The sequence below is a fragment of the Brienomyrus brachyistius genome, unplaced genomic scaffold (assembly GCF_023856365.1).
Source record: "Brienomyrus brachyistius isolate T26 unplaced genomic scaffold, BBRACH_0.4 scaffold36, whole genome shotgun sequence".
In the NCBI taxonomy this organism is placed as follows: domain Eukaryota; kingdom Metazoa; phylum Chordata; class Actinopteri; order Osteoglossiformes; family Mormyridae; genus Brienomyrus; species Brienomyrus brachyistius.
In genome coordinates this window covers 715,582-729,240 of record NW_026042311.1, presented here as the reverse complement: position 1 = coordinate 729,240, position 13,659 = coordinate 715,582, and the positions used below count along the sequence as shown (strand labels likewise).

The 13,659-nt window shown below is 43.1% G+C and overlaps 1 protein-coding gene across 1 annotated transcript in view; it reads right to left on the bottom strand.

Annotated features, from left to right (window-relative positions):
* LOC125721931 (NACHT, LRR and PYD domains-containing protein 12-like) overlaps window positions 1-13,659 on the bottom strand; it is a 263,381-nt gene that overhangs the window by 208,051 nt on the left and 41,671 nt on the right. The window contains exon 11 of the mRNA XM_048998140.1: window positions 8,322-8,495. Coding sequence (XP_048854097.1) covers window positions 8,322-8,495 — 174 coding nt within the window. The remainder of the gene's footprint in view (window positions 1-8,321; window positions 8,496-13,659) is intronic.

Genomic DNA, 13,659 nt, shown 5'->3' with positions numbered 1-13,659 from the left:
CCCACCCCTTACAGGACACACTATCAGTACTGAGCAGCTCCATCAGCGACAGACTGGTGCATCCAAAGTGTGCGACAGAGAGATACCGCAGGTCTTTTCTTCCATCTGCCATCAGACTTCACAACAAACTTTGCTGCTGTAAAACGCAAATTTCCCACCCGTGGGACTAATAAAGGCAATCTTATCTTATCTTATCTTATCTTAAAAATGAACTCAGGATTAGGATGTGCCAAAACCGCCTGAATTCACTGTCACTTCTGGCTATCGAATCAGAGTTGGTTAGACAGCTTAACTTTGATGAATTAGTGGATGACTTTGCAAGAAGGAAGAGTAGAAAGAAAGTTATGTAAGGTAGGCTATTGACAGATGAGTTAGGGTTAGTGTTTGACAGGTGGATTAACATTTTCCTTTTTTTTTTTTTTTTTTTACTTTTTCACAAAATATGTATAATTAGACCTAAATGTTATCCATATTATACAAAATGGTGACTTGGAGTAGGAACAGTAAAATTAAATGTTATTTCTCCCTTTAGCTGCATAAAAAGTCCCCAAAGTTTCACAACTGGTTCATGGTGAATTATTTTCCAAATGTATCAAAATCTCCCTCCCTCCCCCTTAGAAACGTGACACATGCTGGCTGCCAGTGTAGAGCCCAGCCCACCGGCTGCTGCCAATACACAGTCTATGGCTGCTTCACACAGGTTATGGAATGTTGCTAATATTCAGATCAAAGATTCTAGGGTGTTATTCTACTCTAGGAAGTTCTGCATACAATACATTGTTTTAATGCTATTTTAATCCACGTTATTGTACCAAATACATTGCCGATTTTATCAGCAAAATAAGCTAGATCATATTGCTTAGTTGATTTTGTTTACCCATGCCAACGGTTTCTAAGGGAAGAAAAGCCATGCTTTTAAACAAGGGTACCGTTAATTTCAGCCTAATTGGTCAGTAATAGCAAATGCACACGGATTTGACAGAAAATTAAGCAATTTAAATGAAGAAAAGAAAAGAATTATATGGGCGTGCGGTAGACGTTTCTAGTGGGAATTCCCAAGCTGAAATCATGGATGTTTTTCTTGTCGTGGTGCAACGTGTTTTTTTTTTGTTTCAATCTGTATTATACACTGAACAAAAATATAAACGCAACACTTTTGTTTTTGCTCCCATTTTTCATGAGATGGACTTAAAGATCTACAATTCATTCCAGATACACAATATTACCATTTCTCTCAAACATTTCTCACAAATCAGTCTAAATGTGTGATAGTGAGCACTTCTGCTTTGCTGAGATAATCCATCCCACCTCACAGGTGTGCCACATCAAGATGCTGATCTGACATCATGGGTAGTGCACAGGTGTACCTTATACTGCCCACAATAAAAGGCCACCCTGGAATGTGCAGTTTTGTCTCACAGCAAAATGCCACAGATGCCACAAGCATTGAGGGAGCGTGCAATTGGCATGCGGACAGCAGGAATGTCAACCAGATCTGTTGCTCGTGCATTGAATGTTCATTTCTCAACCATAAGCCGTCTCCAAAGGCGTTTCAGAGAATATGGCAGTACATCCAACCGGCCTCACAACCGCAGACCACGTGTAACCACACCAGCCCAGGACCTCCACATCCAGCAGGTTCACCTCCAAGATCGTCTGAGACCAGCCACTCAGACAGCTGCTGAAACAATTGGTTTGCATAACCAAACACTTTCTGCACAAACTGTCAGAAACCGTCTCAGGGAAGCTCAACTGCATGCTCGTCGTCCTCATCGGGGTCTTGACCTGACTCCAGCTCGTCGCCGTAACAGACTTGAGTGGGCAAATGCGCACATTCGATGGCGTCTGGCACGTTGGAGAGGTGTTCTCTTCACGGATGAATCTCGGTTTGCATTGTTCAGGGCAGATGGCAGACAGCGTGTGTGGCGTCGTGTGGGTGAGCGCTTTGCTGATGTCAATGTTGTGGATCGAGTGGCCCATGGTGGTGGTGGGGTTATGGTATGGGCAGGCATCTGTTATGGACGAAGAACACGGGTGCATTTTATTGATGGCATTTTGAATGCACAGAGATACCGTGATGAGATCCTGAGGCCCATTGTTGTGCCATACATCCATGAACATCACCTCAGGTTTCAGCAAGATAATGCACGGCCCCATGTTGCAAGGATCTGTACACAGTTCTTGGAAGCTGAAAATGTCCCAGTTCTTGCATGGCCAGCATACTCACCGGACATGTCACCCGTTGAGCATGTTTGGGATGTGCTTGACCGGCGTATACGACAGCGTGTACCAGTTCCCACTAATATCCAACAACTTCGCACAGCCATTGAAGAGGAGTGGACCAACATTCCACAGGCCACAATTGACAATCTGATAAACTCTATGCGAAGAAGATGTGTTGCATTGCATGAGGCAAATGGTGGTCACACCAGATACTGACCGGTTCTGAGTCCCCAGACCCCCAATAAAGCAAAAAACTGCACATTCCAGGGTGGCCTTTTATTGTGGGCAGTATAAGGTACACCTGTGCACTACCCATGATGTCAGATCAGCATCTTGATGTGGCACACCTGTGAGGTGGGATGGATTATCTCAGCAAAGCAGAAGTGCTCACTATCACACATTTAGACTGATTTGTGAGAAATGTTTGAGAGAAATGGTAATATTGTGTATCTGGAATGAATTGTAGATCTTTAAGTCCATCTCATGAAAAATGGGAGCAAAAACAAAAGTGTTGCGTTTATATTTTTGTTCAGTATAGTATGCTTGCCCTCCTAAATCTATATGGCATAAAGTAAAAGAACGAAAAGTAATGTAATAAAAGTAGATCTACAATTGCAAATTTAAACTGATAAAGACTTCCATGAGCCGGCAAGAAGACAAAAGGATCACACAGCTAACGACAACATTAACTGTAGTTTGTAAAACTGTGAAGTTTTAAGGTAGGACAATAGGTTTCATTTATCATCTGCCCGCCGTGGCTCTAGTTGGCAAGAAATTCACAGCACATATTATTTTGACCGCATCATATTTCTTGATGGGTCTATTTGTTGCACCTTATACCATCGTCAGATTTATACATGTCAACTTGCATCTCGCAAGCTAACGCCCGGCCACCTCTCAACTACATGAGCGCACTTCTCCACAACATTCTGACAACCCACGTTTAAACTTGCTGTTTATCTAAGTTATTGGTTTATTAAATATGACACGGGTGGGTAGTATTTGTGATTTCGCAGCGATTTCTGTTGGTGTCCTTGAATTTATTTGTTCCTGGCCCTGCGCATGATATGACTGCCCCCTAGCTACGAGGATGTAATTGTCTTCTTTGGGAAAGCTGCAAAGCAACAATTGCAGATTATAACAGGTACATGGCATTTTAGTTCACTTTTATAGACATTTCTATTTCAAACTAGCACATTCTGGATAATTCAAACAAATAATGTTTGTTATGGTGCGATCTGGTTGTGCTACGTTGCTACCTGTCTCTATAAACAGAGATGGGTAACCTGGTGCTAACATTAACGTGAGGTAATGGCATTAGGCTGTACTGATTATAATTTGAGATCAAACTTACTGTATCAACTTAAGCCACCTTCTTTTCACTTTTTCCGAGGTAAAAAGCGGCAAAAGATAGTTTTGTCAACATCATTCTGCTTTTACAACACGGTACGTGTACGCCGCACTAGTTTGTACCCACAAGTGGCATGATGACGTAGCAACTAGCCATCCCAAACAATGCAGGCGTTTTTTTTTTGTTTGTTTTTTGAGGTGGGGGGAGCCCTCGCAAACGTTTTGCCCAGGGGCCCACACAACCCATAATCCATCCCTGGGGACGAGGCAGACGATTTCTTACGGGGACTCACTCTGAGTGCTGCCGACAGAGACACTTACAAGGGAGTGCGTGATGGCTTTCAAAGTTTTTTCGTGGTCAAGAAAAACGTAATATGCAAGCGTGCTAAGTTCAATATGCGCAAACAGAGAGAAGGAGAGCCAGTGGATGCGTTTGTTACCGTATTATACGCGCTAGCGGAACACTGCAACTACGGTGCGTTACACGATGAGCTGATCAGGGACAGACTCATTGTCGGCCTGCTAGACAAAGGGCTGTTTGAACGCATGCAGCTGGATGCAGAACTAACTTTGGAGAAAGCTGTTAGGATGGCACGTCAAAGTGAGGAGGTGAAAAAGCAGCAAGCTTCTCTGCGAGGTGACACCGGAGCACAAGCAAGTGATGGAAAGTCTGTGGACAGAGTCAGGGTGCTCAAGCACAGCAAGTCTCCTAAAAACAAACCTCAGCATGCAAGTAAGCCACACTATCCCCAGAACAGCAAAGGTAAAGCTTGACAGTCGCAGTGTCACAAATGTGGCAGTTCTCCATCACATCCAAAACGAGACTGTCCTGCAAATGAAGGGAAATGTCATGCATGTGGCAGAAAGGAACATTATAGTCGTGTGTGCAGGGCTCCAAAATCTGTGCATGAGGTTGAAGGAGAAGAGGAGGATGCAGTTCTCCTCGGCAGCATCACGACAGATGGCGATCCTTGGTTGGTTAACACTGACATCCATAACAGTAAGGTGACATTCAAAATCGACACAGGTGCTGATGTTACAGTCTTGCCACACGCTGTGTTCCGGAACATATATAAGGACGATCCACCCATACTCTTCAAAGCAACAAAGCCACTCCCCGGACCGGGGAGGAGCCCACATGATGTTGTGAGTGTCGCCAGGCTGCTGCTGAGGAGAGGTGAGAAAGAGATGGAGGATGTGTATGTAGTTCGTCATCTGCACGCTGCTTTGCTGGGAAGACCCATGAGCTGTAGGCTGGGGCTTGTTGCACGCCTAGACGGTCTCACTGTAGAGACATTAAAGCAAACTTACCAAAAACTATACAGCAATCTCAGATGAGTGCACCAGCCATACGCCATGAAACTGAAACCAGGGGCTCAATCGTTCTCACTCAAAACACCAAGGAGGATCCCATTGCCACTGCTGGACAAAGCCTAGTAGGAACTGTCCCGCATGGAAAGCCTTGGGGTTATATGCAGAGCTGAGGAGCCGACGGACTGGTGTGCTGGCATCGTGGTAGTGCCCAAGAAGACGGGTGCTGTGCGCATATGTGTTGATCTCACCAGACTGAACGAGTCAGTGTGTCGAGAGACGTTTATCAGCAGAGAGGAATCAGAGACTGCGAACAAATAAAGACACGCTACAAAAACAGTTGGACTCACCAAGTGGTTTGTAATAACACGATAGAGACCTGCCCTTTCTGTCCGACTGGGGCAGAACCAGACCTTTTGCAGTGGGGTGGGGGTGGCAAGGCTGCCTGGGCCCCTGCCCATTCTGTCCCAAGGGGGAGTAACCAGACCTTTTACAGTGGGGTGGGGGTGGCAAGGCTGCCTGGGCACCTGCCCGATCTGTTAACAGGGGCATAATCATACCTTTTACAATGTGGTGGGGGGTTAATAATTTAACAAAACAAATTTCATTATTTATTCAAATACATTAATAATTTTATTTACTTTATTCCTCTAATCCAGGACAGTAACAGGACATAATTATATTTTCCACTGTTTTTTGTGTCTGTTATGTCTCTAGTTAAATGATTATTATACACATTGATTGAGTGTCATTGTGTCAGTTATGTTCAGCTGCAGTAATACAGTGAATTTAACTCATTATGTTACTCAGTTATGCTTTGGGTGACGCTGAAGCAGGACATAAATAGGACAGAACAGAAAGCCTTTATTGTCACTGTACAGGGAGGGAATACAGTAAATGGACATAAATTTATAAAATGCACATATACAGGGGAGAGGGAAAGCCCCCCCCCCCCCCAATCAGGATTACATTTAATTACATTTTAATCAGAGAGGAAACGTATAAAACTATATTTTTCATGTGTATTCAGCTCACTGAACAGAGGCATTTATCTTTGTCAAACACATATTTCAGAGTAAAAAGGAAGATTTTAGCTTTTTGCCAGGAGAACCAGCCACATGTCACAGTGACACTGAGGAGTTTCTATGAACATAAAATCCTGGATAGAGGGACTCAGTGAATGAGGAGGTGAATCTGTGCAGGGGGGTCAGTCCATCAGAGGAGACTCTGTAGAAGGACAGAGCACCAGCCCCCCAGTCCAGATACACTCCTACTCTGCGGGAGCCTGAGGGCCGTATGGGTACGAGAGTCTGTTTATCATTGTGCCAGACAGAGTATCTGTCAGTATCACACCAAAGACTCCATGACTTGTCATTGAATCCAAGCCGACAGTCACTCCCTCCTTTCCTCCTGATCCCTTTGTAAGTCACTCCTATCAGGCCTAAATCTCCACCCCACTCAGCCTCCCAGTAACAGCGGCCAGTCAGACTCTCTCTGCACAGAACTTGGAGGCAGCTGTCAAATCTCTCTAGATGATCAGGATATGGCTGCTCTGCCCCCCCTGTCACCTTCCTGTTCCCCCCTGACAGAGACAGGAATCTGTTTGCTGTGTTGGGATCCAGTGTCACGTGGCAGGAGTCTGTAGGCAGGAGGAAGATTTATTAATCCCATCAGACCGCCTGTACTTTATGTTTCTGTACGATATAAAAACAGCACAGCTTCCCCTAACGAAGCGGGAACTGAAGTTTATGAAACATAAAGTGGGCGCGCGACGGCGGCGGGAAGAGCCGCCAAAATGGGCACGAGCTAAACTAACAGCTTAATTATGGGGAAATAAAATAACAACGCAGCGACATTCATCAGACATATTCATCACAAGCATATTTACCACAAAACGGCACCAGAGATCAATACTAAAGTCCGTGTCTTTCCTTCTAACTGCTAATTCCGGCGCGTGCGGCTTGAAAATGGCCATCGATAACAGAATATTTAAGTAATATTATTACATGTTTAAAGTGATATTTAATAAAGGTTTGGACCTGGATTCTGATACAAGCGATGATTCTGGCGCCTGAGTTGCGCTCCATGAGGATCCAGTATTTGCAGCGATTGTCTGACATAGTCTTTAGTCACAGCAAAGCCGGTCTGAATGCATTTCACATGCATCGGCTAATTTCCGTGAAGCATGTCATACTGTATCTACTGATCCGGGAGAAACACTGCAGTGTCAAGCGGGGCGGAATAGGTGCCGCGCAAAGCCGGCAAACTAATGATAATACCGTCTACAAACCATCAATGAAAGCGGATTAAACTACACAGATCATGCATCATGAAAAACAGGAAGGTTCTCATTAATGCAGAAAAATATTGCTCAAAAAGACGGGATTATTATCTCATTACCTCGGAAAAACAGAATTGATATTTTCCCAGATGAATGCAATACGCTTTCATTGAGAACCGCTTACCGCGCGCATGACTGTAGATGCTGCGCCACTGTGTTTTAGATGTAATGCTGGCACGCATGGCTTTTTAATATTCATGAGCGAAGCCCTACATGATTGGCTGGCTAATTCATATTTATGAGGTGGGACACTACCTGATTGGTCATTGAACATCGACATGTGCTGCCTGTTTCTTCTGCCAAAGGCAGGGGTGTCCGAATCCAGTCCTGGGGGGCCGGAGCCTTGTGTAGCTTAGTTCTTTCCCTGATCCACCATAAATGATTCAACTCAAGAGCTGTGTGGTAATTAGCACAAGCAGTTGAATCAGGTGTGTTAAATGAGGGGAAACCCAAAAATGTGCAGGACTCTGGCCCCCCAGGACTGGATTTGGGCTCTCATGAATATTAATAAATGTTACAGAACCACCCTGTAAAAATGCAAATTCACATTTTGCACTTGAGGAGAGAGTCTGGTCTCACTGCCTACGGATGCCGTCTTAGGACAATACTAACGAATCTCACACAGAAAACACATACACTCATGGCATGCGCAAAAAGAGCAAATGCAAAGGATTCTTTTTTTGTGAAATTAAAGATGTATAACTAATTCAGAATATATTTTAACCATCCTACACTCCCACACAAACACAAAGACAATACGGGCAGCTATAAAGCATTCGTTTGGATGTTGTCTAAAATGACATGAAACTCACATAAACACAAACATGGAAATCCATCTACACACAGTGCAAAATTACACTCATCACAAAAATTGTGTGAATACAACCATAACATAGTATTAATGGTATTATTAATAAAAACAGGCAAACACTTACATTTCTGTAAGCCTGGTCTGGTCCTGCACTCTCCACCATGATCCACACTATAGGAGAAGCAGAATGACATAGTGCTGCTGTATCCATTTATTTATTGGTGCTTCTTCTTCACATACATGCATAAGTATCTGTAGCGTGTCAGACACACACTCTATACTCACTTCAGCTTATCCAGTTTACAGCTGGGATCCTCCAGTACAGCAGAGAGCAGCTTCACTCCTGAGTCTCCTGGGTGATTGTAGCTCAGATCCAGCTCTCTCAGGTGTGAGGGGTTTGACCTCAGAGCTGAAGCCAGGGAAGAACAGCCTTCTTCTGTGACTCTACAGCCTGACAGCCTGCAGAGAGACAGACAAAAAAATCCACAATGAATAAGATCACCTGACCATTACAAGCATTACTTTTAAGCAAAAGTGACTCCTCTAATAAATATTTCAATACTCACACAAAATTAACATCTTTTGAACATTTTACAAGAACCTATACTTCTCAGAACAAGAACCAGATCCAGTTGATATAGAATCATTTTTAAATAATCTAGACTTACTCATATTAACCAATGAAACAGCAGATGCCCTTGATGACAAAAGTGGAGATTTCAGGTCCTGAGAGTACAAATCCAGACCAAGATTTTGTTTCAACCAACCAGTTGAATATAAAGAGTAACAGTCACAGAGACTCAACTGGTTACTCCTCCTTGCTGGCTCTTCTCTTTGTAGTTCTTCACACCAAATCACCATTGTTATTGTGTATAGACCACCTGGGCCGTACAGTGATTTTCTTAAGGAATTTGCTGATTTTTTAACAAACCTGGTGGTCAGTACTGACAAAGCTGTTATTGTGGGTGATTTTAACATTCGTATGGAGAAGGATAGTAATTCTTTAAAAATAGCGTTTGCAGCTATTCTTGACTCTGTACTGTAGGTGTATGTCAGAATGTAGTCGGGCCTACTCATGTCTGTAACCATACCCTTGATTTGATCATTAGTCATGGCATCCTGGTAGAACATGTGTCTATTATGCCACAGAGTCCTCTGCTCTCAGATCATTACCTGTTAACATTTGAAATCCAGTATAGCCTCCCGTTGACCACCACTCCAAAGTATAGAATCAGACGTTCTATTAACGCACTAACTACAACAACATTTATGAAACAACTTCCACAGTCCTTCAGCCTTACATCTGAAGCATTGTGTGTAGATGAACTTGAACAGGCAACTTCAAACATGGAAAAATCCCTTCGCAGCACTCTAAATCTTGTAGCTCCATTTAAGAGGATAAAGCATAGCAATAACAAACCTGCCCTCGGTACTCTGATAATACACGTGAACTCAAACAGGCATCACACAAGCTAGAGCGAAAATGGCGCTCAACTAAACTGGAAGTTGTCAAATCTGCCTGGAAAGAGAGCCTCTCTAAGTACAGACAAGCACTAGTGACTGCTCGGTCTGTGTCTCTCTCCAGATTAATAGACATGAACAAAACCAATCCTAAATTCCTATTTCTATCCGTGGCTAGGATAACACAGAATTCCTCATTAAACTTGCAAATCCCTCAAGCTCTTAAGAGTGATGACTTTTTAAGAGTGATGACATTTTTTAATGGTAAAATAACTAAGATTAGACAGACCATCCAGTGCACACCCTTACCTACTTACGCCTCCTGCTAGTCTTATGCTTACCAATAATAAGACCTTTTAATCATTCATTACTATTACACACTCAGAACTTTTGAGCTTAATTTTCTCATGTAAATCCTCTACTAGTCTTGTAGACCCAATTCCTACAAAATTCTTCAAGGAAATTGCACCACAGATTGGCACTACCGTGTTACATGTGTTAAACTCTTCTCTTAGGCTTGGATATGTTCCAAAACCTTTTAAATGGCTGTTATTAGACCCATCCTAAAGAAACCAAATCTTGAACCCAGTGTTTTAGGAAACTATAGACCTATCTCAAATCTTCCTTTCATTTCAAAGATCATGGAAAAGGTGGTAGTTCGTCAGTTGGCCTCTTTCCTACAAAAAAATAATACCAATGAATTATATCAGTCTGGCTTTAGACCAAACCATAGCACAGAAACTTCTCTAGTCAAGGTAATGAATGATTTACTTGTAGCTTCTGACCGTGGCTGTGTATCTCTGTTGGTATTGCTAGATTTAACTGCAGCGTTCGATACTGTGGACCATAATATCCTCTTGGACCGGTTAGAAGGTGTAGTTGGCATTACGGGGACAGCACTTTCTTGGTTCCGCTCATATTTAACTGATCGCTATCAGTATGCCCATGTGAACAATGAATCATCCAAGGCCACAAAAGTTGAATATGGTGTCCCACAGGGATCAGTCCTGGGCCCGCTACTGTTTACCCTATACATGCTACCTCTTGGTAACATTATTAGAAATCATGGTATTGGGTTTCATTGCTATGCAGATGATACACAGTTGTACATATCTGTTAACCCTGATGATACATCACTGCTATCTCGGTTAGAAGACTGTCTATTAGATATCCGGTGCTGGATGACAAAAAATTTCCTTATGTTAAACACAGAAAAAACAGAAGTTCTGGTAATTGTTCCCAAGGCTGCAAGAAATAAGTTTCACCACCTCAATGTTGGTAGCCTTCCTACACAACCTAACACGGTGGTTAGAAATCTTGGCGTTCTTGTTGATTCAGATCTATGCTTTGATGCTCACATAAGAAGTATTACTAGAACTGCGTTTTATCATCTACGGAACATAGCCAAGCTTCGTAAGATGCTCTCATTTAATGATGCAGAAAAACGAATACATGCCTTCGTAAGCTCTAGACTGGATTACTGTAATGCCCTCCTATCGGGTTGCCCGTCTGGATCCTTGCATAAACTGCAGATGGTACAGAATGCTGCAGCCAGAGTTCTAACAAACACAAAAAGATTTGATCATATTACACCGGTCTTATCCTCTCTTCATTGGCTGCCAGTTAAGTCTCGAATTGACTATAAAATACTGCTATTAACTTATAAAGCACTCAATGGCCTTGCACCAGAATACCTTAGTGATCTGCTGACCACATACAACCCTCCACGCTTGCTTCGCTCTCAAGCCATGGGATACCTGTTAGTACCTAAGGTAGAAAAAGCTACAGCAGGCTGCAGAGCTTTCTCCTACAGAGCTCCTCAGCTGTGGAATGGTCTTCCATTGGATGTGCGGGTTTCAGGCTCACTTTCAATATTGAAGTCTAGACTAAAAACACACCTGTTTAGTTTAGCGTATAGGGACACTAGTTCTAGCTCTAGCTAACTCTTCACTCCCAGTCAGACCTGTAGTGTGAGGTGTAGAGCTGGGTGGGGATCGGTGCCATTGGCTTTGGATTAACTGGACTGTCAGTGCTGTCACTCTAGCTTCATAATCCCTTGTGGAATTGGAGTGCTGACATTTCAGGGACTCCCCATGCCGGCATTCCCACTTGCCTCTCCCTCCTAAAGATGCTGCCATAGCCATATCTGCCGGAGCTTGCAGATTGCACTTCATATTGCACTCATCTAGCTTTTAGCACTGCCGATAGCCTCCTCTACTTTGACTAATTGTACATTTTATTTCCCCTACTCCTGGGGGGTGATGCCTGGAGACCTCAATCTATCAAGATGTCCAGCATACCCTACTACATGTGACGTCGCCACCACCAGTGACATCCCTGCATCCAGCTCGCCCTTCTGCCTGTGTCATCTTACATGTCTAACCCGCTGCCTTACCTCTAGTTGCCTGGCGATTGGAAGAAGACTCAGCATTGGCTTGTCATGTTCCTTGCTCTCCAGTTATTTCCCAAATCTTATGATTGGGACAATGTGACTTGACTCTTATTGACTATCCCTGCCGGCCCCTGGAGGATGGGCTCCCCCTTTGAGTCTGGTCCCTCCCTTCCTTCTTGGGAGTTTTTCCTTGCCACTGTCACCTTTGGCTTGCTCACTGGTGGCTTTGGGTGAGGATGCTGTAAAGCGCTTTGAGACAATGTAATGTTGTGATAATGCGCTATACAAAAATAAATTTGTTGTTGTTGTTTGTTGAAACAAAATCTTGGTCTGGATTTGTACTCCCTACACCTGAAATCTCCACCTCTGCTTGATGCATCATTAACATCAGAAGAACTCCATAAGGTCCTCAACCAAATGCCTAACAACCAATCGCCAGACCGGATGGTTTCCCTGCAGAAATCTATATACATTTTTGGGGCATATTATCTCCACTTTACAATAGACTGGTAAGAGAAATTAAGCATACAACACAAATCCCATCGTATGAGTGCAGTGACCATTACAGTGTTATTGAAACTTGATAAAGACCCAACACAACCCTCTAGTTACCCGCCACTCTCACTAATGAATACAGACTTGAAAATCATTACAAAAGCTCTCGTCACTCAGTCACAGACAGTCATTCCTACTATAATCCATCCTGATCAGACAAGACATGCCTCAGACAACATCCATAGATTATTTAATTTAGTCAGTACTGCTCAGCATACCCATACTAAAACCATGATTACATCATTAGATGCAGAAACTGCATCTGACAGTCAGTTGGACATTCCTCTTTAATACATTGCATAGATTTGGCTTCGGAGAGTCGTTCACCCACTGGGTTAAAATACCGTACACCTCAGCCAAAGCTACAGTGTCACAGATGGGATGACATCACCTGCATTCACACTCCGACGGGGAAGACGGCCTGCATGCCCACTCTCTCCTTCACTGTTTGCCATCTTCATAGAAACACTTGCAGCAGCAATATGACACAACAGTGAAATAAATGGAATTCATACTAATAACTGAACACGAAATTAGTCTCTATGCAGATGATATCTTGCTGTTTTTACAAAACCCTCAATATATGAAATTTTAATTTATTAACACCTTTTCATATCTATCAAACTACACAATAAGTGGAAAACACCCATAATATTCTCACTGTCTGAAGATGCCTGGGATTCAGCTGATCAGGATGGTCCATTTCACACTGGAAATATCCGGTACTTGGGTATCTACATCTCCCACAGGCTGTCTGACTTGGTTACCCTCAACTACACCCCCTTATTCAAAACAATAGATGAAAAACAAAAACGCAGAGTCAAACATTCCACAATACAGAAAAATAAATCTCAAGGTGGATTACAAGATCATTACAAGATCATTATTACTTAGCAAATCATCTGCAAGACTTAACTAAATGGTCACACTACAGCAGTAACAGCAGCTCATGGTTACAGCAGGAGCAGCTGTACTGTAAAAATCTCAGACATGCAGACTTACTCAAAGTGTCATTAAAGAAACAAAACTGCTTTAACAACACAGTGCTGGCATTTCCACAGCACTGACAGCCCAGTGGAAAGCCATTAAAATCACTAACTGTACTCTCAGACCCTGTAAATACACGCCAATCTGGAATGATCTGGACTTCCTACTTCACAATATCACTATTCACTATCACTCACGGGGACAGAAAGGGATTACACATCTCCACCT